The sequence below is a fragment of the Ptychodera flava genome, chromosome 5 (genome assembly GCF_041260155.1).
Source record: "Ptychodera flava strain L36383 chromosome 5, AS_Pfla_20210202, whole genome shotgun sequence".
Classification (NCBI taxonomy): domain Eukaryota; kingdom Metazoa; phylum Hemichordata; class Enteropneusta; family Ptychoderidae; genus Ptychodera; species Ptychodera flava.
Genome location: NC_091932.1, coordinates 31,235,838 through 31,259,097, shown reverse-complemented (window position 1 = coordinate 31,259,097; position 23,260 = coordinate 31,235,838). Strand labels below are relative to the sequence as shown.

The following is a 23,260-nucleotide window of genomic DNA, read 5'->3' as shown; positions in this document are numbered from 1 at the left end:
CATGAAAAAATTAGATTTCGGAACCTCTCGTTCGAGTGCGATTTGATTATTTCCTATGCGTGGAGTATGCCCCGCAGAGTACGCAAAGATTTCCTTCTGATTTGATACAAAACTCAAACATGCTTTCTTACTAATATCAGGGTACACTGACTATCTTGCTACTTCCCTATAATGGCGCAAGTCGCCCCATGGATGCGATTCTGAAGCGGTAATTGTAGGATTGGTTGCTGTTGATTCGTTTCATTTTCGATGCGATACGTATGCAGTCGATCGCCATGTCATTCGTTGCCTCAAACCGTGTACCCTACCGTACTCGTACATCATACTCAACATCACCCCTGTCCTTAGGCTGCGTTCACAAAAACGGTTGGGGGGGGGGGCTGGAGGAATTCAGGGGGGGATTCGAAAATTTTGGGGGTAGTGGAGGGGGGGGACTTGAAAATTTTGCTCTACCTGTAGGGGGGACTTGAAAATTTTTGGGTCCCTTTTGAGTTTTACATTTTCCAATTCCAAGTTTTTGTAGGTAATTTAATGAAAAATGAATACCATTTTTTATGTCATCAAAATGTTGTAATGTTAGTAATAATTTAACAAAATCTAGAACCATTTTGTCACATTTCATGACTTTTATCTCGAAAAAATCTAAATGTGTGATTTGTCGTAAAAAACAAACTTGAGCCTCGTAACAGGGCAGAAGCTGCAACTGTTAATGATTTTTGCAATGCAATATAACAACTACAGTTTCTTGCTATGATCCCTACAGCATGCTCAAACACACAATATTTAGTTTGTCGACAAAGCCTGCATATATAAATATAAATATGTATTTGGTGATAATTTAATTGGAGTCCAGAATGACAGTCAGTTGTCAGTGATACAAATGCATGGTACACATACATAGGCTGTGATAGCAAGCTGAATACTGGACAATTCAACATGCTGTAGGGAGTAGAACAAGAACGCAGTTGTAAAACTGAACAAAAATATTGCCAAAATTATCAAAGTTAATACAGCTACTGCCTACGGGTAGTGTCACTATCATATACTACCCTGCTACTGCAGTGTCACTGTCACTGCATACCTGAACAGTGACAGAGACAGCTCTGAGTCTGATGTACATGGTAGTTGAAGAAGAGTTTTGGTCAAATGACACTCATGACAGTGAAACTCACTTGTACACAAGATCAGGCCAGAAAGCAACAGGAAAAAACATAGAAATGTTTGAATTCTGGCATATGAGAATAATCAAATATTAAAGAAAAAAGATGGGGTCACCATGCTTGATTTTCTAAATTTTCACACTCTTATTATAAAATGATACAGAAGTAAAACTTTGAATAGTAAAGACTAAAAGAAAAAATATGTGACCAAATGGAATTATTTATCTTTTAACCAAATTTGCAATTATCACACCCAAAATTTCAGAGATTAAAACATTTATTTGATGGAATATTTTAACCTTCCGGTATTGTCAATTTTGAGTAGCATCTAATTCATATAGGTCTTGTAGTTTTGAAACAATTTTTGGTAGATCACTGTGCAATACGGCAATTAGCCAGAATTCACAATTTTCTTTGCATTTTGTGTGCTCTTCAACAGGAGCAATTGACCTGGCCAGAGTTGGATTAACTCAAGTTGGCTTTTAGACCAATAAATCTAAAAAAATGCATTTAAAGAACTTGCCTCTTGCCTTGGGAATATGACTATACAAAGTGCTAATACAGGTAGTGTTGAACACCTGTGAGCAGAACGGCGCAATACATGTTTATTTTTTCTGCGCTCACATCCTTTACAAATATGCGGGCCTGTGATAGTTCGGGGGGGGACTTGAAAAATTTTGACCATATAGAGGGGGGGCATTTGAAAATTTTTTAGGGTACTTAGGGGGGATCTGAAAAAAAATAAGATTTCAATCGAGATTCCTCCAGCCCCCCCCCCCTAATCGTTATTTGTGAACGCAGCCTTACGAGCTTTAACTTTCCCATACTCACTACATTTTGCCTCCTGTAGTCAGGTTGACGCTCAGTTATATCAGCGCCATGTAATTTTCAACTCAGTTATTTCAGCGCCATGTAATTTTCAACTCAGTTATTTCAGCGCCATGTAATTTTAAACTCCCAGATCGTCATTTTCAACGCTCAGTTTGACACTCACTATGTCATTTTCAACCCCGGGGGGGGGGGTAATTGTTCAGAGAAGTGGTAGGGGTGTGCGGCCACAAGTAAAAAACCCAGGGCCCATTTTAGACCTAAAATCTCGTTATTTTAGGACCCGATTTTAGACCTTTATGACCTTTGACCCAGGTCAAGCGTCAAAATTTGTAAAACGGAAAAAGCAAGTATTTGCCCCGGCAAAGCCTACCACTGTAAGCTTATAGTGCGTTTAGAGCTATGTTGTTGCTGGCCAGTCCATGATTCCGAAAAACATCAGGAAATATTAAAAAATTTTGGTGAAAGAAAATGTCTTTCACCCTCACCAAATTTTGGTCCAGCTTCTGCACATTATTAGTTACAGTCTGTCTGGTGTTTTTTTAACTCCAATTTACAACAAACCTCGCTGTTCGTCTGTAAAGCAATACTACTTCATGTGGCCATGGTCGACCTGTCTGTCATGATCAATACTAGGAGCAGTAGAGCCACTTTGAATGGGTATTTCCTATTGGGCAAAAATCTGCCATATATAGAGTTCTGACGAATCAGTGACAATGTTTTAAAACAAAGTCGTATTTACTTTGGCTAGAGCCAGGGGGTCTCTTTAATGGTTCCCCTGCCACAGAAAAATATATCGATGCTTATTGAGTGCAGCTCAGAACCCTGCCAGCGAGACGGGAACAGACGGTTGAAATTTGTTCTAGTGTGGCACTCAAAAATCAACCCCATTTTAGACCTTGGTTTACAGTGGAATTGATACCCCCATTTTAGACCAAGTTGCTAAAATACCCACCCCATTAGGCGGCACGTATACATATTGGCAAGTAATGGAAGTGACCCCCGGGTTTTCAACTCTCACTTTGCAGCCCTTACATACCTGGAACTTCGCCAAGGCTTGTTTTACTTACGTGACCAGTATCACATTTCTCACCATGCTGACGCATTGCTTTGTATCCACAACAACGGTCAAACAGTGAAAGAATTTGGTTAAATACTTGTCTGGCTCACAATTTGCATATGAATTAGATTTGAATGCTAGGGTCCAAAGAAACTTGGCTCAAGCAATTCTTTGAAGTTGAAACGCTCAATTGAACCCATACTCATTAGACTGTGAAGTAACTTGATCGATTTTCAAAGTTCGACTTCCAATTTATGATAGTGCGCCTAAACTGGGTGGCATTTCAAATGTTCAACTGAAAATTTCGGCCTCGTGCCAACAAACACGTAACCACAAACAAATCGACATAAACTACACTTTTACAAACTATCCAGACAACAGAACGCCTGAGGGGCGTATCCCCTGTGTTAAAACATAAGAAGGGCCATCGAAATGACCTTAAATGAACTTTCTTTTGCACACATAAAGGACCATAGAACTGCTTATGGAGGTAAGACGAGTCAAAGACACCTGAGTTTTGTGTTTCCAAAGACGGTACACGGCAAAGTAGTCCAACTTTAAAACAGCACAATAAGTCTTCGCTTCATTTAATAATATTTACCGGTATTACATTGTAACCAAAACATTATTTGCTCCGATACATTATTTTGTGCTCACTAGGATTCCCCCACAAATAAATGGTGAACAGCCTCTGACCTTTGACCTTAGTTGATGACAAGTTGCTACCTGTTTGTGCTAACTTCCCTGTGACGACTTGAGTTTTCCGTTCGAAAGTGAACTCTTCATGATTTATGTTGGCACATTCGGACTACTCGCTACCAGCTACAGGACAGAATTGGCAAACTTGGTCACAACAAATTAGGTATGTTGAATTTTGTCTTGTTTTCTGTGACACTGTTTTGTTTCAGTTTTGCTACACCCGACTGAACTTCCTTATGCAAACCACAACAGGGCTTCTAAACATCAATGCATATGTACAATAACCAATAGCTTGTTCCTTTTCGACCCTTCAGCCATTTATCCCACCCTACCCGATCACGTCCATCGCTCTTTTTTACCTGTGTAAGGTATACATAGATTGAACTGACAATGATTAAGTGACAATGTTTATATGAAAGATGTACACATACAATGTTTACCGTTCAGGAAAATAATGCACATGATCTTGGGAGAACTTTGACCTTATCTGTCGGTCGCCATCGTTGATTTCTTATTCAAATCTGACTTGAAAGCTTCACTAAAACATTTGGGGGGAGTCTACTTGCAGCGGAATGTGGGATTTTCATATATTGACTGATATTACATCAACTCTTTTAAGTCATTACTGTGGATAAAAATAATATTACCATGCCATAATCCATATTATTGTCATAAGTTCCGTCGTGACAAGCTTAATATGACAAAATAAAGAGCACAGACAGATCGACAACAAACAAAACATAGTCAAATCTGTAGATTAGAAATAATATATGGATTTATATTTTAAACAAATAAATTTACACTTTTACACCTTTCATACTTTTTCAATCAAGATATCAGATGAACTGGTAGTTGCAAATAATGTATATGTATTGCCGTATACCATGTTCCACGAAAAAAAATAAAACCCGTATTTTACAAGCTGATATATGCAAATTGGCAAAAGACAAAAGTAATCCCTGTGCCTGTATTTACATACAGGTAATCTATGACATGTGTTTCCCCATTGCACTCAAATAAATTCATTGCAATAATTACTCCCAAAATGGTCAAAATCGTAATATGTTGGATTAAAATCGCACATGATGACCTGGTATTTTTCTCCGGCCATATGCTAATGAGATTATCGATATGCAAATTAATTAAACAAGGTCTTCAAGGGAACTACTTTCTGTTTGTAAATATCTCTCCGCTGCAGACCGTACGTTACTTATTCTCATGATTTGGACTGACATTGCTGTTCTCAGCGTTTTTTACAGTTCTTGATGATATTCATTACACAAATAATTCAACTTGGTAATTAGACAATTTGCTGTCTCGCTCTTTCATAGTAAGAGAATGCTTGTACAGGGAACTGATAATAATACAATGAAATATACATGATTACTAGTAGTACATTCATTTGCCCTGAAATATACACAATTACTGTATTTTGATCACCATCATGAGATGACAGTGAAATTTTTCCTTTTACTTCATTTCTGCTCCTGTAGTGACGATGGAAAATACATCTTCATCAGCACTGCTTTTATTGACATCATGGAATACAGCATCAGATGACCTGGCATCACAACCCACGAGGACATTAGTCAAAGATTTCTGTGAAAATACACTGAAGTCTGATGAAGTGTCTAAACTCTACTGTACTGTCCTTGATGTTGAAGTCAGTGAAGGCCAGAAGAAAGATGCAGAAAGTGTTGGAGTTACTTTGATCCCAGCTACAAGAAGTAAATGGTTGGATCCTCAAGAAGATTCACCTGGAGTAAACTGGCTTGTACATCATGGTACATACTACCCACAACTGAAGGATTTGCTGAACATCAAACATGTGGTCAGCTTTTCTCCAAAGACACATAATGCAGCAGCTGCAATTCACGAAAGTCTTTTCCACGGGGCTAGATGTCATCAGCTATCACCTCCTGAACCACATGGTGTGCTGTTTGCATTTGATGTCTGGAGTAAAGATGCGTGTGGACTGGCTGGATATCACAGAGCTGTAATCCAGGATTTCTGTGTAAGGAAGGGGAGAACAGGAGAACTACTAAAAGCATACTCCACTGTGCTTGATGTAAAGCTTACCGAAGACCAGAAGAAAGATGCTGAGAAATGTGGTGTTACCTTGATTCCTGCACAAAAGGAGAAGAAAGGTACCAAGAAAAAAGATGTGCCAAATGTGGACTGGTTACTGAAGCATGAAATCTATTATCCGGACCTAGGAAAGCTCCAGAACATCAAGTATGTGGTTGGTTATGCTCCGAAGACTGGATGGGCTGCTGCAGATATCAGGGAGAGACTGTTCCCAAATGCCAAGCTAGTCTTGATTAACCATGCTTGTCCAGAGAAAAACTGTCTCTTGGAAAATGGTGCTGAGGAAGATCCTGAATTGGAAGATGAGTTATTGTCAATGGCCAGTAAAGCTGATGTGTTCTTCTCCATTGGTCCTACAATATATGAGTACTTTCAAAATGCTTACAGGGCAATCGTTGATGGAAAACAGCTTTCGGATATTCCACATGAAGAGATTCTCCAAAACCCGGACAAGCTTACTTTGACAGTCAGCCTGTAATTCTGGAAGGTATAAAGGCACATAGTGTACTGACGTATGGACAGCTGGACTTGCCGGAAGCTGTAGAAAGATGCTCATCCATGGTGGCTGCTGTCGGAACTGTAGCAAACAAATGTGAGGAGCTTGGTCAAAAGGCCCCAGAATGGAAGATATGGGGAGTTAATAGCAAGCAGGCACAAACATTCCTGGTTGAAAAAATGAAGAGGAATAAAATCTTACCAAAACTCTACTCAGCATCCTCAGCCCCAACACTCTTACGATCTATTCAACAGTCTCACCTCTGCCTTCCCCCATCATGCTACACTGACTACAGTTTTGAAGGCTTGGAAGCAATGGCAGCTGGTCTACCAACAACAGTCCAGGATGATTCTCACATTGCTGCTATGATTAAAAGACACTATTCAGAACATGAGGATCATTGTATTGTTACGGGTACATCAGATAATCTCGCAGTAAAGATCACAAAAACCCTGTTCCACAACATTGAAGCTTTCCAGAATGCAAAGAAACTGAAAGAAGACTTGACTAAAAGCAAAGCCGTGACACAAAGTTTGACAAAATTTGCTTCCATATTCAAATGGGGAGAAGCTGGAACACGAGATTCTAACAAATCAGGTAGTCACTCTATATATTGTTTGACTGAAGCATAACAATGACAAATAGCAAGTCTTTATATCAGTGTTCATTCTAACAAACACAGTTTAGTGAATATAATTATATTATATCAATAATGTAGCTGATAAAGATGAATAAATTTGAACGATATCTTCACTCAATTTCAAAGAAGATAATTTGCCTTTAAAATATATTCATCACGTTGTACTGCTCCCAAAGTGAAATAAGAAAAGTGAATCTCATGACTATTACCAACTTTATTACAAGGTGCTTATAATGAATTTGAAGGAAAATAAATAAATGTATTTGAAAATAAAGTTTTCATTTCAAATGTTGAATGCCGCAGACAATGTAGTAAAGTGTGGCATTGCCAATGGAGTAAGTTGGAAATGGACAATAATGTAAGCCAATAGTACAACAAGAAAACACATTTACTTCTTTTTTCCCCTGTTATCCGACCTGACATACTTGTTACTGAAGACAAAAATAGACGTGAAGATGCATCAGTGTTATCTGTGATGCCATTTACTGGAGATAAAAGATATGAAGAGAATATGGTAGCTATGCAAGCTGACATATCAATCGCAGAAGATACAGGGATTACAGAGACTACAGCTATGAATTCTGGGATGTCAGTCATAGACGATGTGGAGATTAACGAGACTACAGCAGTGCAGCCTGAGATACCAATTACAGCAAAGAGAGAGAGAAGAGAAACAACAACAATGCACCCTGGGATGCCAGTCACAGCAGATATGGAGACTACAGCAGTGCACCAAGAGATGTCAGTCACAGAAGATATGGAGATTACAGACACTACAGCAGTGCACCATGGGATGTCACTCACAGAAGATAAGGAGACTACAGAGACTACAGCAGTGCACCATGGGATAGTCAGGCATGAAGCCTCGAAAACCTCAAGAAATTTCAAACACACTGAGGCATTTGAAAATAAAGAAACTGTCATACAAACAAAACATAGATCTCAAAGGAAAAGAAAGTCAATGCATGGAAATGACAAATCAAGAAATCCGAAGACAGCAAGAGGAAAAGAAATCAGAAGTAGACAATGCAAACAATCCGAACATGGACAGACTGAAAGAAATGAAAACAGTCATACGAAAACAAAACAGACCACACAACAGATGCAGACGATGAGAAGAATCAATACCAATCCAAGCAAATCGCCGCACTTAGATTCTACAACAGCTTCAGAAAGTACATGTAAGTAATGATTAGCTCTGTTGTCAGTGAAGCGCAGCTTATCTAATAGTTGAATTGGTAGCATCGTCCAGCGTTTGTTGTCCATCAACCTTTTTAGCTCTGCTGTCAGTGACATGGAGCTTATCTAATAGGTGGATGTGTGGAATCTTCTGTCGGCCGGCGTCCATCAACGTTTTACATTCAAAGCTTCTTCTTCAAATCAGCAGGTCCTATTCCTTTAATATTTAGAGTACAGGTCCCTAGGGACGACCTTAATCAGAGTTCTTTAAATTGTGATAAAATCAGCAACTTTGTATTTTTGAGGCTAATATTTCTAAGTTAGGGGAAAAATCTCTTTCTCCTTAACTGCTGGTCCGACAGCATTATTATTTAGTATACAGGTGTCTAGAGATGACCTTTTTAGATTTGTTCATATTGTGATGAAATATGCAAATTTTTATTTTGAAGACAATATTTGTCATTTTTGGTCAAAAAGTCTTTAACAATCATTTTCTTAAAAATACTGATCAGACAGCTTTGATATTTGAGATTTCGGTCCCTGAGGATAACCTATTTTAGATTACTTCAAATTGTGCAGAAATATGCAAATTTGTGTTTTTAAGGCAATGTTTGCCGTATTTGGTCTATTTTTTTCTCAAAAATCGCTTTTCCGAGAGCTTTGAAATTTGGTATACAGGTTCCTATGAGGTATCTTAATGTGATATATTGAACTTATAATGAAATCTGCAGTTTTGTATTTTTACTATTATGGGCAATTTTTGTAATTTTTTGTCAAAAAATTTGTTTCTTAAAAGCAAGTTGTCTTATAGCTCTGATATAAGGTAGACATGTTCTTAGGAATGATCTTGATGTGATATGTTCAGATTCTGATGAAATCTTCGATTGCGTATTTCTGCAGCTATTTTTGCCATTTTTGTCGGGCCATCCTGAAGTGAGCTATCAAAGATTTCCTTCTCCATCAACACATGTGTCATAAATAGTTAGTCTCTACATAACACAGAGGAGCCTTGTCGGCTGCTAGGTTGCTTTTTAATTTTTTTCATCAATGTGCGTGATCAGATCATTTGCTGTGCTGCAAAATGTACAATTATATTGGTATACCTGTTGACTTAAGATAATTTCAAAGTTTATGTTCAGATTAGGCGAGACACTGCAGTATTAATGTATCAAGGCGCGCTATTTTTTAAATGTCTTCTTTATTTTATACATGTCCAGTAAGTAATGTAATTATGTAATCAATTTCATAAATTTATATTATGACAGAACCCCGTGGCAACGTAGTGCTGGCGTGCCGTACTAATGGTATTTGCAAAAGGGCTTGCAGTGTATTCTGCAACCATCCCTGCATTGTGTTCTGAAGTTTGTTGGAAAGACATGTAGACAGTTTCAATTTTTTGTAATCAGGTTTAGAATATAATGACGTCACAAAGTTATAGTATACTGGATACTCTAAGATTGGGAGAACTGAGTCAAAGATGTTACGGAATTGTTGCAATGATTGTAGTGGAAGATACGTAATTTCAACACATTAATGAATTTCCATCTGGTTTCTGTATTCCATTTCCAGATGTTTTTATAGTGAACGTTGGACTAAATGAAGAGCCTTATCAGCAACAAATGAGTGATATTGACGGACAAGTCCAAACAAGGAAAGTCAGGAAGAAAAACGAGCAACTGAAAGCAGCATGGGAGAAAATACAAGCAGAGCTGGACAAAAATGAAAGTGAGGCTATAACAAATATGACCTCTCTCCAAAGGGTTGATCAAAACTGCAGGGATAGCTTTGGTGAAGGAACAGTGACCATGAGTACCAAAAGAGACTCCTTGGCAATCTCACTAGACCTTCCTACTCTGTATAACCTGTACAGATTGAAACAAACATGTCTATCTGGTAGTTTTCCAGACTCATTTGAACCACTGTTGATAACTGATAAGATGCGAGAGGAGGCTGACAAAGTTGGATTACAACTCAACTTAAAAGCAACATATGACCAAGCCAGATTTGATGAACTGGAGCTCTTCTTCATGAACAGTAAGGTTTCAATGTATCTACATATTAAACTGGTTTTAATTAATCAAAAATTAGTTTAGCTATCTGATTTAGAGGTAAAGTTGATGTTTCTGGCATTTAAGAAACATAATAACAAAATTCCGATTTTGTCCCATATTTTTATCAAGTATATGACAAAAATGAGATACAGGTCAATGTGTGACCTGCTACAACTGCTGAATTTTTTCTTGTTGCGGTTTTTTTGCTTGTTTTGTTTGTTTGATCTGCATTCACAAGCAGCGTGTTTTTGCGCTTTTAGCTGCTACAGTGTAATTTGCGTTTTGCCTGCGGTTCTCTTTTGGTTATAAGGCAATTACAATTCATGGATTATTAGTATGACTGATGTATTACCAGGCATTCTTGTCAATCTGCCTCACAGAGCACCCTACATCTTACACATATATGCTTCTGTCATGGAGTTATAGAGTATCAGCTGAATATAATTCAATTTATTTCCGTACTCTAACCTTCATTTTAAGTCCAAAAAATCATATACCCCCGATATATGTTGGTCGTGTTCACTTCCAGCCAAGTGTCAGAGTTTCTTTCTAATTACATAACTAACAATATTGGTAATTTTACAAAAGCTAAGCTTCCGAAAGGCAAGTTGTCACAATAATTCTATAACTTGTTGGCATTCAGGAGATGGTGGTGGACTGGTACCTGTCAAACTCCATGATGATTTGATTGAAGGAAAGGATGCTGAAGAGATACACGTTGATGTAAGTTTTCAGTTATTAAAAAGCACACATGTCAACAATTAGTATTGCTTACATGTGTGTAATTCAGCAGATCTGATATATGCTACTTAAAACTGTTGTACTGTACTCTATCAACAAGACGTAGATTAAGGGAATGTGTAGAATTCAGAAGGGTAAGCAAAGAGAAAACGTTGTGTCAATTGTAGCCTACCAGAACATCATCAAAAATTGTTGAACCCCACCCAAGTGATTATTGGCAAGAAACGTTTGAAGGCCTCACATACAGGAAAACAAAGGCGACAGATCCAAAGATAATAATAACAAGGCAGTATTGCTGAAGGCAATGAGTACTTGGGCCGTGATAGAGTAATTTTGAGGACAATATATACTACTATTCAAATATGGTCTTGAATTTCCTCCTGTCAATGAGGCATTTGATTAACTGGTTATTAAACGAAGCAATGGCATGACAACGGCAAAATATGTCTAGCAACTTTTGTGGAGTTTGAGGCAGGGGTTCTTTATTTATAGCGGGAATTGCTTAAACTCCTTAAATATTCAAATTACAGCAAATTTCTTTTGTTCTCGATGGTAGATGTCTAATATTTAGATGGGCATATTTAGATTTCTACCCTATAGTTATCCCTATATACCAAAAATCGGACATCCAGCTCTATTGGCTTGCTCAGAATTAGATATGCGCATAATTAATGAGGTACAATATGTGGTGTCATAAGGTGTCCCATCATACCATTTATGAAGGGTGTAGCACTTGTGGTTACTGAGTTGTGGACAAATATATATATTTGAGGTCAAAGGTCATCGAGGTCACGTGACATTTTGTCAAAATAATTGTATTGCTAAGTTATTCCTATATACCAAAATCAGACCTCTAGCTCTATTGCGCGCTCAAAATTATATATGCGCATAATTAATGAGGTACAATATGTGGTGTCATAAGGTGTCTTATCATACCAAATATGAAGGATGTAGCACTTGTGTTACTGAGTTGTGGACAAATATATATATTTGAGGTCAAAGGTCATTGAGGTCACGTCACATTTTGTCATAATAATTGTATTGCTAAGTTATTCCTATATACCAAAAATCAGACCTCTAGCTCTATTGGCTCGCTCAAAATAAGATATGCACATAATTAATGAGGTACAATATATGGTGTCATAAGGTGTCCTTTCATACCAAATATGAAGGGTGTAGCACTTGTGGTTACTGAGTTGTGGACAAATATGTATATTTGAGGTCAAAGGTCATTGAGGTCACGTGAAGTTTTGTCAAACAAATTATATTGTTAACTTATCCCTATATACCAGAAATCAGACCTCTTGCTCTATTGGCTCGCTCATAATTAGATATGCACATAATTAATGGGGTACAATATGTGGCGTCATAAGGTGTCCCATCATACCAAATATGAAAGGTTTAGCACTTGTGGTTACTGAGTTATGGACAATAATGTATATTTGAGGTCAAAGGTCACCAAGGTCACATGATATTTTGTCAAAATGTCTGAGATATCTGCGTGAACCGATGGACTCACTGATGGACTCACGGACGGATATGAGCATATCTATAAGCCCCCTGGACTTTATCCGTGGGGACAAAAAAACTGTGTCACTGCATCCTTTAGGCAATATGAATACGATGAGAAACTAAATTTTTATTTTTCTTGGCATCATACATGCGAATCTATGGAGAACTGCCTTATACATGGGAGTCTATGGAGGTGTAAACTAAAAAGTCCTCTAACACGGCCAAATTTGAAAGCATTGTGAAACAAATCGACGTGCATCTGTATGGGTTGGGTACTAGGCGTGAACGGACGCACGGACCTCGGACTTCCGGACTTCGTCCGTGGTGATTAAAAACAACGCAACAGTTATTACAGCTACACCGGCGTTAGGTTCATATCCAGAGCCCCGTACGGTCTGCCGCCGTCGCTTGAAAACAATCTCATGCACCCGGCCATATGGGCAGCTGGCCGGATGCATGACTTCCCGGAGAAGGCGAGCTGTCACGTTCAAGCTCAGGATTATTTGTCGATCAAATTTCAGTAAATTTACCTTACCTAGATGAAATTTTGTCTATAGGCTGAAATTTCGCCGAAGTTTGACAAAATTACATCGATTTTTCAGGTTCATATGCGACATTTTTGAGTTTTGAGTGCAGACAGAAATAAGTTTTGAGGCAACATGGCTGCGACACATAAGTTGAGCAACATGGCTGCGACCCATTGACCCTAGCCCTGCGTACGATGCTATGTGCTACAGCTAACACACAGCATCGTACGCAGGGCCAGCGAGAGAGTTGCCGACATCGACGGTTATTTACGAGAAGTGAATATAAGACTGTCATTTTTGGAAGCGATCGAGTAGCTGAGGTAGGCTGGGATACGACTTGGGCCCAAGAACGCTGAATTTCGGCAGTAATTTGGCTTTTTACGTCAAGTCCCAAAATGGATTTGAAGTCACCGACCCAACGTACGGGTCTTTGCAGGGCTGTGGTGAGCGGGCGGTTAGCTGTAGCGGAACACACAGCATCGTACGCAGGGCTAGTTGACCCCCAAGTGAAAATGTGTTCGCGATCAAATCTTCCTATATTTTTTTCAGAATTTTCAACAAAATCATTGCTTCTTACATCTTTTGTAAAATATAAAATACTAAAATAAAACTGCGATGTGCCATGTCTCCAGATTTCTAAAATATTGTTCGTTGACCGTTCGACGCAAACTTGTGACCGCCAAATAATCTTAATGAGACGAGGTCAGTCTAGACATCCTCCAAATTATCCAACCATTCGCATTGGAGTTCAGCTCGCTTAGAGTATCATAACATTTTCGGCCTTCTTTTAGATCGACCCTAATATCTCCCATTTAGGAAATAAATACACAAGCTACCTCGACAAAACTTCGTGCACCATCCAAGACCAAACGCACTACAAATCTGTCTTGACGTCATCATCTCCTTACATGGTAATCGCATACCGTATTTTTTAGCAAAGGGGACACAGAATACGTCGGAGTATTCAGTTTCAAAACGTATTACATTGTGTGATGTTGTCAAAAAAAGTCATGTTACTGCAGTGGTATAAATTACAAAACACAAAAGTTCAAATCAGTTTATTTTGGACTGGCTTTACCCAACATTTCATATTGTTTCTTATGCCAGATTTGACCACGTGCTTACTGGCGACCCCTTTTCATGCAAATTTTGTGTCAAATGATGTGTTCCCCTGGAAAAACAAACGTACGATTTCTAAATGAAGGAGGCGAAATTTGCCCTCAAGACGCGAAACCACCCCTTTGGGGTGTACCTAGCTATTTTAATGAGCTTCTCGAATCTGCAGCTCTATTTTGAAATGATGGTCTGGTTTTCTCAGCTCAAGGATAAGTGTTCTCCATCGCTGTGGGCATTACTATTCTCAACGGGGGTACAGTTTCCAGTCGTAATGTTTTTCATTGTGTCCGGGATATAAACCCTTTCCTTTTCAAACTTTCTCTTTGATTAACACTAATCCACATCTTGTCAGTGATTAAACATGTTTCAAGTTTAAATGTTAAATTCTGGTCTCGAGCCCTCCTGTTCGACCAAACCGAAATTACCCCTCCCACTTTGGCTCGTCCAGTGGGTGTAGCAAGGGTCGTGCCATCGCCTAGGAAACGGAGGGTGCATTAATTGTTGCATTTCGGTGCACATTTTGATTATATTCAGAAGATTTTGTGGCCAAAACTCAGATAGAGAAGTATTTATATTCACATCTCACTTATTCAAGACTGGCTGAGAGCAGCACTTCCATTCAGTTAACATCATTACGCCATTTATTATGCCAAGAAAGATGAAGCCAATACATTTTGCCCTCCCTGGTCTCAGCCAGAAATGGTTATACCTTATAGTTTTTTCCCACGGAATGAAAACAAATGTACTTGGGCTGAGGCCCAAGTACAATAATAATAATATATATATATATATATATATGTGTGTGTGTGTGTGTGTGTGTGTGTGTGTGTACATTAAAACAACCAACGTTAGGACTAGAAAAATTCTACACATACATGCATGAAGTTAGCTGCTATGATAAGCCCATTTTTTCACAGCGAGATCACATCAAGGTTGATAAATTGGTTAGCCTTAATGTACTTTTTCAAAGTCCATTGCCTGCCTCTCAAATACTCCCCATAGTCTGCTGTTGTCGTCGTATCTCATGTCTAGCTCACACATTGGCTGTCAGTGTTTGCGCCCACTCTGCTCTAACTATTTTAAATGATCATGTGACCAAGGCAGAGATGAATTTATTCTCCGTTATTGCATAATTATGATATTCAGTCATCAAAATACAGCCTTTTTCATTGGATGGCCTTCGAAAACATCCAGTGTGATATCATCCTGCCAAAAGACTCAATTTCATTTTTCCCGTGGTCAGCTACCATTTGCTCTCTTGCTGTTTACACCATACAGAAAGGCATATGATGCAATTGAAACCGACAAGATTTCAATCACATAAGCCTTATTGTACTTCGACATAATAATTTCAGGATGAAGACACTGATCAGAAATGTCATACAATGGTCACAGGAAGAGTTGCTGGTAGCTCTCAGGATGAACAAGGACGATGTAAGTGACTGACATTCAATTGCAAAATTACACAAAATTTACATTTTGATCAGTGTTAATAACTGTCTACTGAGAAGTGTATTGTTAATACCGTATAAATCCCCACATATCCCACAATGCAATTGTAATGTTTTGCTACACTACCCTGGATATCATCAGTACTGTTTTAGATAATGTATGCATCCAATGACATCGATCACAGAAAAACGCTAATAAAGAAAATATCAGTTTCTGCATTACCATTTCTATGGAAACAAATGAAATACACAGATGCCATAAAATGTTTAACATTATAATTGGTATCAATCTATACATTTTTGTTGCTGTCAGCCTGGGAAGATATCCAATCTAACTTTGATATGGAAAGGGCAACTCTAGAATGTGAACTGAAGGAGGCAAAGGAAGAGAAGGCTACTATGGAAGAGAGATGTAAGGAACTGACGCAGAAGTTAGATAGCAGTGAGCAGTCATTGGTAAGCCAACGTATTGGGAACAGTGTGGAGAGAGAGAAATTACAGTCTGAACTTGAACTGAAGGAGACACTAATCAAGGAACTTCAGGATAAAGTAGCAGAATTAGACCATAACAAGGGACAGTCTGACATGCAGAGACCAGGAGAGAAAGGTACAGTGTCTTAGATTGTGTAAGGTTAATGAGGATGTCTTTAAATGCATTATTTCTTGAAGTGATTGTTTTAATCTATGCAAGTCATGTGTGTTTGAAAATGTAGTTGTTTGGCAACGTGCAATTTAATTTCTACTTTGGTATTAATTTCTTAATATGTCGTTTCACAAATGCTAAATTTATAGCTTGTGTCTTTATATATGGGCTATATCTTGTTGTGAACACAAGTGTGTTTTTGTCCTGTTTTCGCATGCATGCATGTATGTATGTTTGTATGTATGTCCACATCTAAAACTCCAAAACTGCAGTACCTACCATCTTAGTTTTTGGTGTACAGGTGCGCGCAGGGGTGCAGATCCGATTTTGTTTAAATTACCATGTCACTGCCGAAAATATGCAAATGTGGTAAAAAAGGGAAAATCCTGCGATTGCGAAAACTCTGTAACCACGGACCGGATTTGGTGGAAACTTGGTAGCCAGGTTCTTGAAGTGACTTTACTCAGATATGTTAAAATTGAAGTGAAATTTTTACAGTTGTACTTTTGGGGCGATTTTTCCCAGTTTTTTGTTCAAAAAGTCTCCTTTTCTGAAACTGCTCATCCCATTGCTTTGAAACTTGGTATGTATAATTATAGAGTTGGCCTCTGCCAAATTTGATAAAATTGTGGTGAAATTTTCATATTTGTATTTTTGGAACATTTTCCCCATTTTTTGGTCGAACAATCATTTTTCCAAAGCCCAAAGGTCTTGTTGGATTGCTTTTTAAATTTAATATGCTTGATTTGAGGCTCGACTTCTGTCAGGTTTGTTATAAAAGCGGTGAAATTTTCATATATGTAATTTTAGTGCGATTATTTACATTTTAGGTCAAAAATCATTTTCTCTGAATTAACTATTTCGATTGCTTTGAAACTTAGTATGCATGTACCTAGGGGCAACCTCAGTTGACTGTCTTCAAATTGTGCTGAAATTTTCATATTTGTATTTTTAGGGCAATTTTTCCCATTGTTATTCAAAAATCATTTTCTCTGAAATCGCTTGTCCCATTGCTTTGAAACTTGATATTCATGTTCTTAAGGTCATATGGGTAAACTTAGTGGAGTTAATTCAAATTGTGACATAACATGCAATTTTGTATTTTTGTGACAATTTTTTTTTGGTCAAAAATGCCAATATCTCATTCTAGAATTCTCTGGTCAAATTGCAGTACTTGGGAACCTTTGAACAATACATCTTTGTATTTTGTGTGTAGGTGCATGTTAAATTGTAATGTTGATTTTGTTTGAATGAAGCTATCACTGGTTAAAAAGTATGCTAAATAAGAAATTATGAGTAGAAAAGTGTAAACGAAGTGAAAATGTCAGTAACTGTTAGTCAGAATTTTATATGGTAGTGATATTTTTACAGAAACACAACCAAAGACCTCAAAGCCATAATAAGTTGTTTTCTTAAATTTTACTGCTTGATGAATAACCAAATATTGTTATTCATTTCAGGTGACTGGTCATTGACATTAGTAAATGGTCAACATCAAGATCAAGGACAAAACTTCAATGGACCAAGAGGTTTAGTCTTCCACCATGATAAACTTGTAGTATGTGACAGTGACAACAATATTGTACAGATATTGAACAAAGATTATACCTGTAACAATGTCCTAGGAAGCTTTGATGGTCAGTTTGCAAAGCCATTCCGGCCAAAGAGTGTAGCCATCTCAGGTTTCAACCATTATTTTATACTTGATGACGCAAATAAACAAATTGTTGTTTGTGATGAAAACAGTAAAATTATCCAAATAATTACTCTACCTGAAAACGTCAAAGTAGTCTGGGACATAGCTCTGATGGATGACTTTGTTTTGGTTACTTTGAGTCTTTTTGTCACTTTAATTTTCACCAATCCGTACAACTTTACACCTGAGGACAGAGATGATAGGCTGGTCAAGTACACTCAAGGTGGACAGTATGTTGCACGGATTGATGGTCAAGGCAGTGACAAAACAAAATTCTACAGTCCGGTCTCTTTGGCTGTAAACAGCAACAATGTCATCATGGTTTATGACAGTGGCAATTACTGCATCAAGTGTTTTGACAGGAACTTGAATTTCCTATATCAATACGGACAAAGTCAGCTATCAAAGAGGATTATGGGATACCTTGATGTGGATGAAGATGATAATGTTTATGTTTGCGGGGTCATGGATAGGGTCATAAAATATCGATGTGATGGAAAGTGGATCTGTGATTTATTCAAAGGTGATGTGAGGGAACCCTGGTACATTGCCGCCATGGGTGACAAAATTGGTATTGTAGAGGGTGGCAGTGACCAAATTAAAGTGTTTTCCAAGTAGATAAATACATCAACATTATGTGTATACCTGCACATGACATCAAAATGTCAGAATGTGGAGGAATTTTTTAAAAGGAATAATTTTGTTAGCATTGACAATGAAATGCATGGCATTGACTTGACTGCATTGTTAACAAGGATGTCAAGACAACAAGTTGATTTATATGTTATATTTTCAAATTTAGAAATCTCAGGGATATTAGAAATCCAAAACGGAGATGGTTTGTGGATTTATCATCAACTATTTTGACCAATTTTGTCATGGAGATGTTTGACTGCCAAGGTACACGGCATAAACAATGACAACATTGGTCAAAAATGTTTGTTGACATTCCAATATTGGCGTTATTTTTCATTTTCAAATTGAAATTTCGATCAGACAATCTTAGAGATGTATACTGACTGAACTATCTTGAAACTTTTTTGAATTTTTTGCCGAAAATCTGGTCAACTTCCACAAGGGGTTGTTTTCAGGCAATAGTACAGAAATATTTTCTATCACATCGCCATAAATATCGTGCATAATATCAGTTGTGCGAAAAACAAGATGAGATAAAATACCTGCATATCCGGAAATGTTAACTTTGATGAAATTTGTCCATATTTCCATTTGATGGAGGAATATTACTCCGATTTATGGTTTATAGACAACAACTTAAACCTCAGCAACCAACGCCATTCTTAGTTTAAGAATACGCTGAGGGAATTGTATCCTGGTTGACCTCACAATATCTGAAGAATTATTTTGTTGTACAGACTTGTATAGGGTAGTGTGAAATATTCACAGTGATTTCTACTCTATCAGTGTATGATTTGTCTATTTGTATTGTGAACAGTGTCAAGACAGTTTAATCGTGATCTTTATGAAGAGAATAACTGGCAACCTTCCTCAGAAAAGTGGTTGTCGTTTAATGAAATAACCGTAGTGTCTGTGAAACATTGTCTCAAAATTAGAGCAGTGACTAAGGACACTAATCCAAGGCATGTTGTAAACAAATGTGAAATGTGACATTTATAGGAATAACGATTTATTGTTGTTTATTTCATGTGAAGTTCATGCGTAAAAAACTTTTTGTTTTAAATTTCAATTAGAGTTTACTGGACGTGTAAAGAAATAGGTAAGCGTCACCTTAAGATTTCGATATCTAAAACAGCAATGTGATGATATTGCACTTTAACATATACCCATGCCCATATCGCTGCATTCTTGTGAAGTTTATTACCATAAAATATCATGAGTGACTGTAGCCAGGAATCAGGCAGGTATAGTTAACTGATTTTTTTTCAAGTTTGTTTGCTTTTTTGAAGTTAAAAGCTTAGTTAAATCAGTGACACTGCACCGATCAGCATTAAATAGTCAATTATAAATATAAATGGTGTTTTCTTGTAATATAAAAGTGGCCATATGTGCATGTTACATTATTTTGATAGTGATAAAATGTTTGTCGCAAGATTTTATCATGACTATAATGAATTGCCTTACTGAGATACTGACATGCAAGTGTTTAACGAACAGCTGCCAAGTACTGCACACGGTGTAGCCCAGTGTAAATGTCACTGTCTGCACATACTCAGTTTACTATAGTATGCTATGCGCTTGATGACATCACCTGCAATATGTACGTATACCGGTATGTAATTGTGACATTTTGTTTAATACCATGCAGTTTGTGTATTAGAGAAAAACTTCTTTTTATGAAGTTACCCAGTAATCTTTATATATTATTGCCCGAATACATGGGTTTATGTGTCCGAGGGCAGGTGACAATTTGCCTAACGACAGAAGGGTAAATTGTCTTCTACTGCAGGGCACACAAACCCATGTACTTGGGCAATAATACTGTTATTACATGCCTCTTCACAGTTAATGATGTATAACATTTAGTTACATGCAGGGTATTCTCAAACAATTTTACCATTATCAACCAGCATCAAACATATTTAACGAAAGTCAAGATAGCATTACATCGAGGCATGTAATAAATTATTCAAATCCTACCACAATCGAACAAATTATAAAACACTGTGTATTTACCGCTTTAGGAGTGGAGCGTGACAAGTGTCTACTCAGCAATCCTGTACACTCGGTTTACAAGCAACTTAATTTTCTACTAACGAAGCTACCGTTACACTTCTGAGATAATTCAACAAAGAAACTAAAAATTTGAAATTAAATTCAAACCAGTCCGACATTAGTGCGCAAAAGTCCGACTAACCTCATATATAATTATCATTTCTTTATATTCTGCTGCATTGGCAGCAAAGATGGACAGATTTCAACTTACAACAATGTATCAACATTTCCGATTTTCTGATCGGTAGCTATGACTTACAGTGTATCAAAGACTCAAGTTGTTGAAATTCTGCTAATGGCCTTGTCACGTCCAATTCTTTTTGTTGCAGCGGTCCTTTAATGAATAGGAACAGACTTTGATATTAAATTTGCAGTGTGGTTTATGCATACTTTTATATTTTGCCTCAGATTTTTTACCTTAGTCATAATAAAGGTAAAGTTAATTTGATCATCATAGCTTGACACATCGTATGCTGATTCACGAGATTGTATGTAATTATCTATGCAATGTATATGTACCCCACATCAGTGACATTTTTAGTGAATTGAATCGGCAAAAAGGGAAGTATTGTTACTTTTGCAAAGATTACATTAGAAAACTTTCTTCAAGAAAATCGGAGGTACCTTTCTTCCTGAAAACAAGTTGCCCTGGCCCCGGACATAGCACTGTATAGATCATCTGCTAAATTGTATATGACTCCCGAAAACGACTTAAATAATTTATCTGCCATCGAATGTTGCTCCTTGTTAGCATTGGCTGTACAAATGAACTGCGCAGGGAGTTAGATCTGTAATTGTAAAAGCCTTTACATTTTTACACCAGATAAATCCGACAAACGGAAAGTATTTAGCTTATAAACACTTCAGGTGCAGACAAGTTTTTTCCCTGCATTTCCAATTACAAAAGGTATAGCTTTGAGTTGTGAACAACAGTAGCTTCACGAAAATAACCGAGTGAGCACGAAAGAGCACGCAGGCCCATGACTTGGCTGCGAGTTTATAAGGGCGCCCTCAGCAGTCAAATAGTATTTCCATTTTCGTTTCACAGAAATAAATCCCGACGATCGCTTCATCTATATTAACGATGTTTGTTGATAAGAACGGGCCGTAATACCTAATAGCAATTCTGACAAAATCTACAAGTCCGTTATGTACTTAATCCATTCGTTGAACTCAGTAAAGCAGCTACTATGGTTACGGACAGTTACTTTTATTGTTATATTTTATTGCTTTTTTTTATTGTGGACATTTCGTAATTTCGCTATTATTTATTTCGTTAAGTATCCATTTCATTTATTACCAAAAGCCCACAAATAGTGTTAATGAAATTTTGAATTGAATTTGCGACAAATCTTTAAAATGTACATCACAGGGAGACACGAATGTAGTCCGACGGCTTACAGGGGTTTATCCTGATTTTAACCCTTTCGATCCTGGCTTTCTGGTAACTTACCAGAACTACCACTATAGATAGCCTAGGTTTAGGCCTGAAAGGGTTAAGGACACTGACAAGTATTTAATCATAAACCTGAGGGTCTTGGTTCAATGCACGGTAATTTTCGACTCGAGAACCGAAGTAATTTGAAGACCCCGGATGTAAACAAGACATACCAAGATAGTGGCCTCCTTTATACCCACGCTGTATCGATATATTCGCCGATCATCATTGTTTATTGACGGTAGCCTTGAAGACCAACACGTTCACAAAAAATGGTTAGGGGGGGGCTGGAGGAATTCTGGGGGTATTCGAAAATATTCGGGGTAGTAGAGGGGAATGTTGCTTTGCATGTAGGGGGGGGACTTGAAAATGTTTTGTTCCCTTTTACATTACATTTTCCAATTCAAAGTTTTTGTAGGTAATTCAATGAAAAATGAATACCATTTTTATGTCATCCAATTGATGTAATTTTGAAAAAGTTTAACAAAATCTAGAACCATTTTGTCACATTTCAAGACTCTTATCTTGGAAAAAATCCAAACATGTATGATTTGTCGTAACATGTATGATTTGTCGTAAAAAAACAAACTTGAGCCTAGTAACAGGCAGAAGCTGCAACTGTTGATGATTTTTGCAATATTTCTATGCAACATATCAATTGCAGTTTCTTGCTTTTTCCCGACAGCATCCTCGAACACACAATATTTAGTTCGTCGAAAAAGCCTGTATATGCAAATATCTATTTGGTGATAATTTAATTAGAGTCCAGACTGACAGTCACTTGTCAGTGCTACAAATGCATGGCACAAGTACACAGGCTGTGTTAGCAAGCTGAATACTGGCCAGTTCAACATGCTGCAGGGAGTAGAACAAGAACACAATTGTATAAACTGAACAAAAATATTATCAAAATTATCAAAGTTAATACAGCTGCTCCCTGCGAGCAGTGTCACTGTCAGGTACCACCCTGCTACTGCAGTGTCACTGTCACTGCATACCTAAGCAGTGATAGAGATAGCTATGACTCTGATTAGTTGAAGAAGAGTTTGGGTCAAATTACGCTTATGACAGTGCAACATACTCGTACACAAGATCAGGCCAGAGAATAAAACATGAAAAACAAGGAGACTTTAAAAGTTATCAGGGATTTTTGAATTCTAGCATATGAGAATAATCAAATATTTAAAAAAAACTATATAGGGTCACCATACTTGATTTTCTAAAGTTTCACATACTCATCATAA

At 37.5% G+C, this 23,260-nt stretch overlaps 2 protein-coding genes across 2 annotated transcripts; both read left to right on the top strand.

The window, feature by feature from the left end:
* The first annotated feature begins 3,766 nt into the window (after positions 1-3,766).
* LOC139133508 (uncharacterized) lies at positions 3,767-6,313 on the top strand. The gene is made up of 2 exons (XM_070700147.1): positions 3,767-3,910; positions 5,241-6,313. Exon 2 carries the CDS (start codon positions 5,246-5,248, stop codon positions 6,311-6,313), a length of 1,068 nt encoding a protein of 355 aa, XP_070556248.1. The 5' UTR covers positions 3,767-3,910; positions 5,241-5,245.
* LOC139133507 (titin homolog) lies at positions 6,270-20,973 on the top strand. Its single transcript, XM_070700146.1, has 7 exons — positions 6,270-6,928; positions 7,409-8,152; positions 9,720-10,184; positions 10,845-10,924; positions 15,453-15,531; positions 15,862-16,155; positions 17,652-20,973. Exons 1-7 carry the CDS (start codon positions 6,394-6,396, stop codon positions 18,503-18,505), a joined length of 3,051 nt encoding a protein of 1,016 aa, XP_070556247.1. The 5' UTR covers positions 6,270-6,393; the 3' UTR covers positions 18,506-20,973.
* Positions 20,974-23,260: the final 2,287 nt, after the last annotated feature.

What these genes read in the sequence shown, in the direction of transcription:
- LOC139133508 (XM_070700147.1), top strand. Translation starts at nt 5,246, where the DNA reads ATGGAAAATACATCTTCATCAGCACTGCTTTTATTGACATCATGGAAT.
- LOC139133507 (XM_070700146.1), top strand. Translation starts at nt 6,394, where the DNA reads ATGGTGGCTGCTGTCGGAACTGTAGCAAACAAATGTGAGGAGCTTGGT. An exon ending in ACGAGATTCTAACAAATCAG is followed by an intron (nt 6,929 to 7,408) that starts GTAGTCACTCTA and finishes TTGTTACTGAAG; the next exon opens with ACAAAAATAGACGTGAAGAT. An exon ending in GCAGAGACCAGGAGAGAAAG is followed by an intron (nt 16,156 to 17,651) that starts GTACAGTGTCTT and finishes TATTCATTTCAG; the next exon opens with GTGACTGGTCATTGACATTA.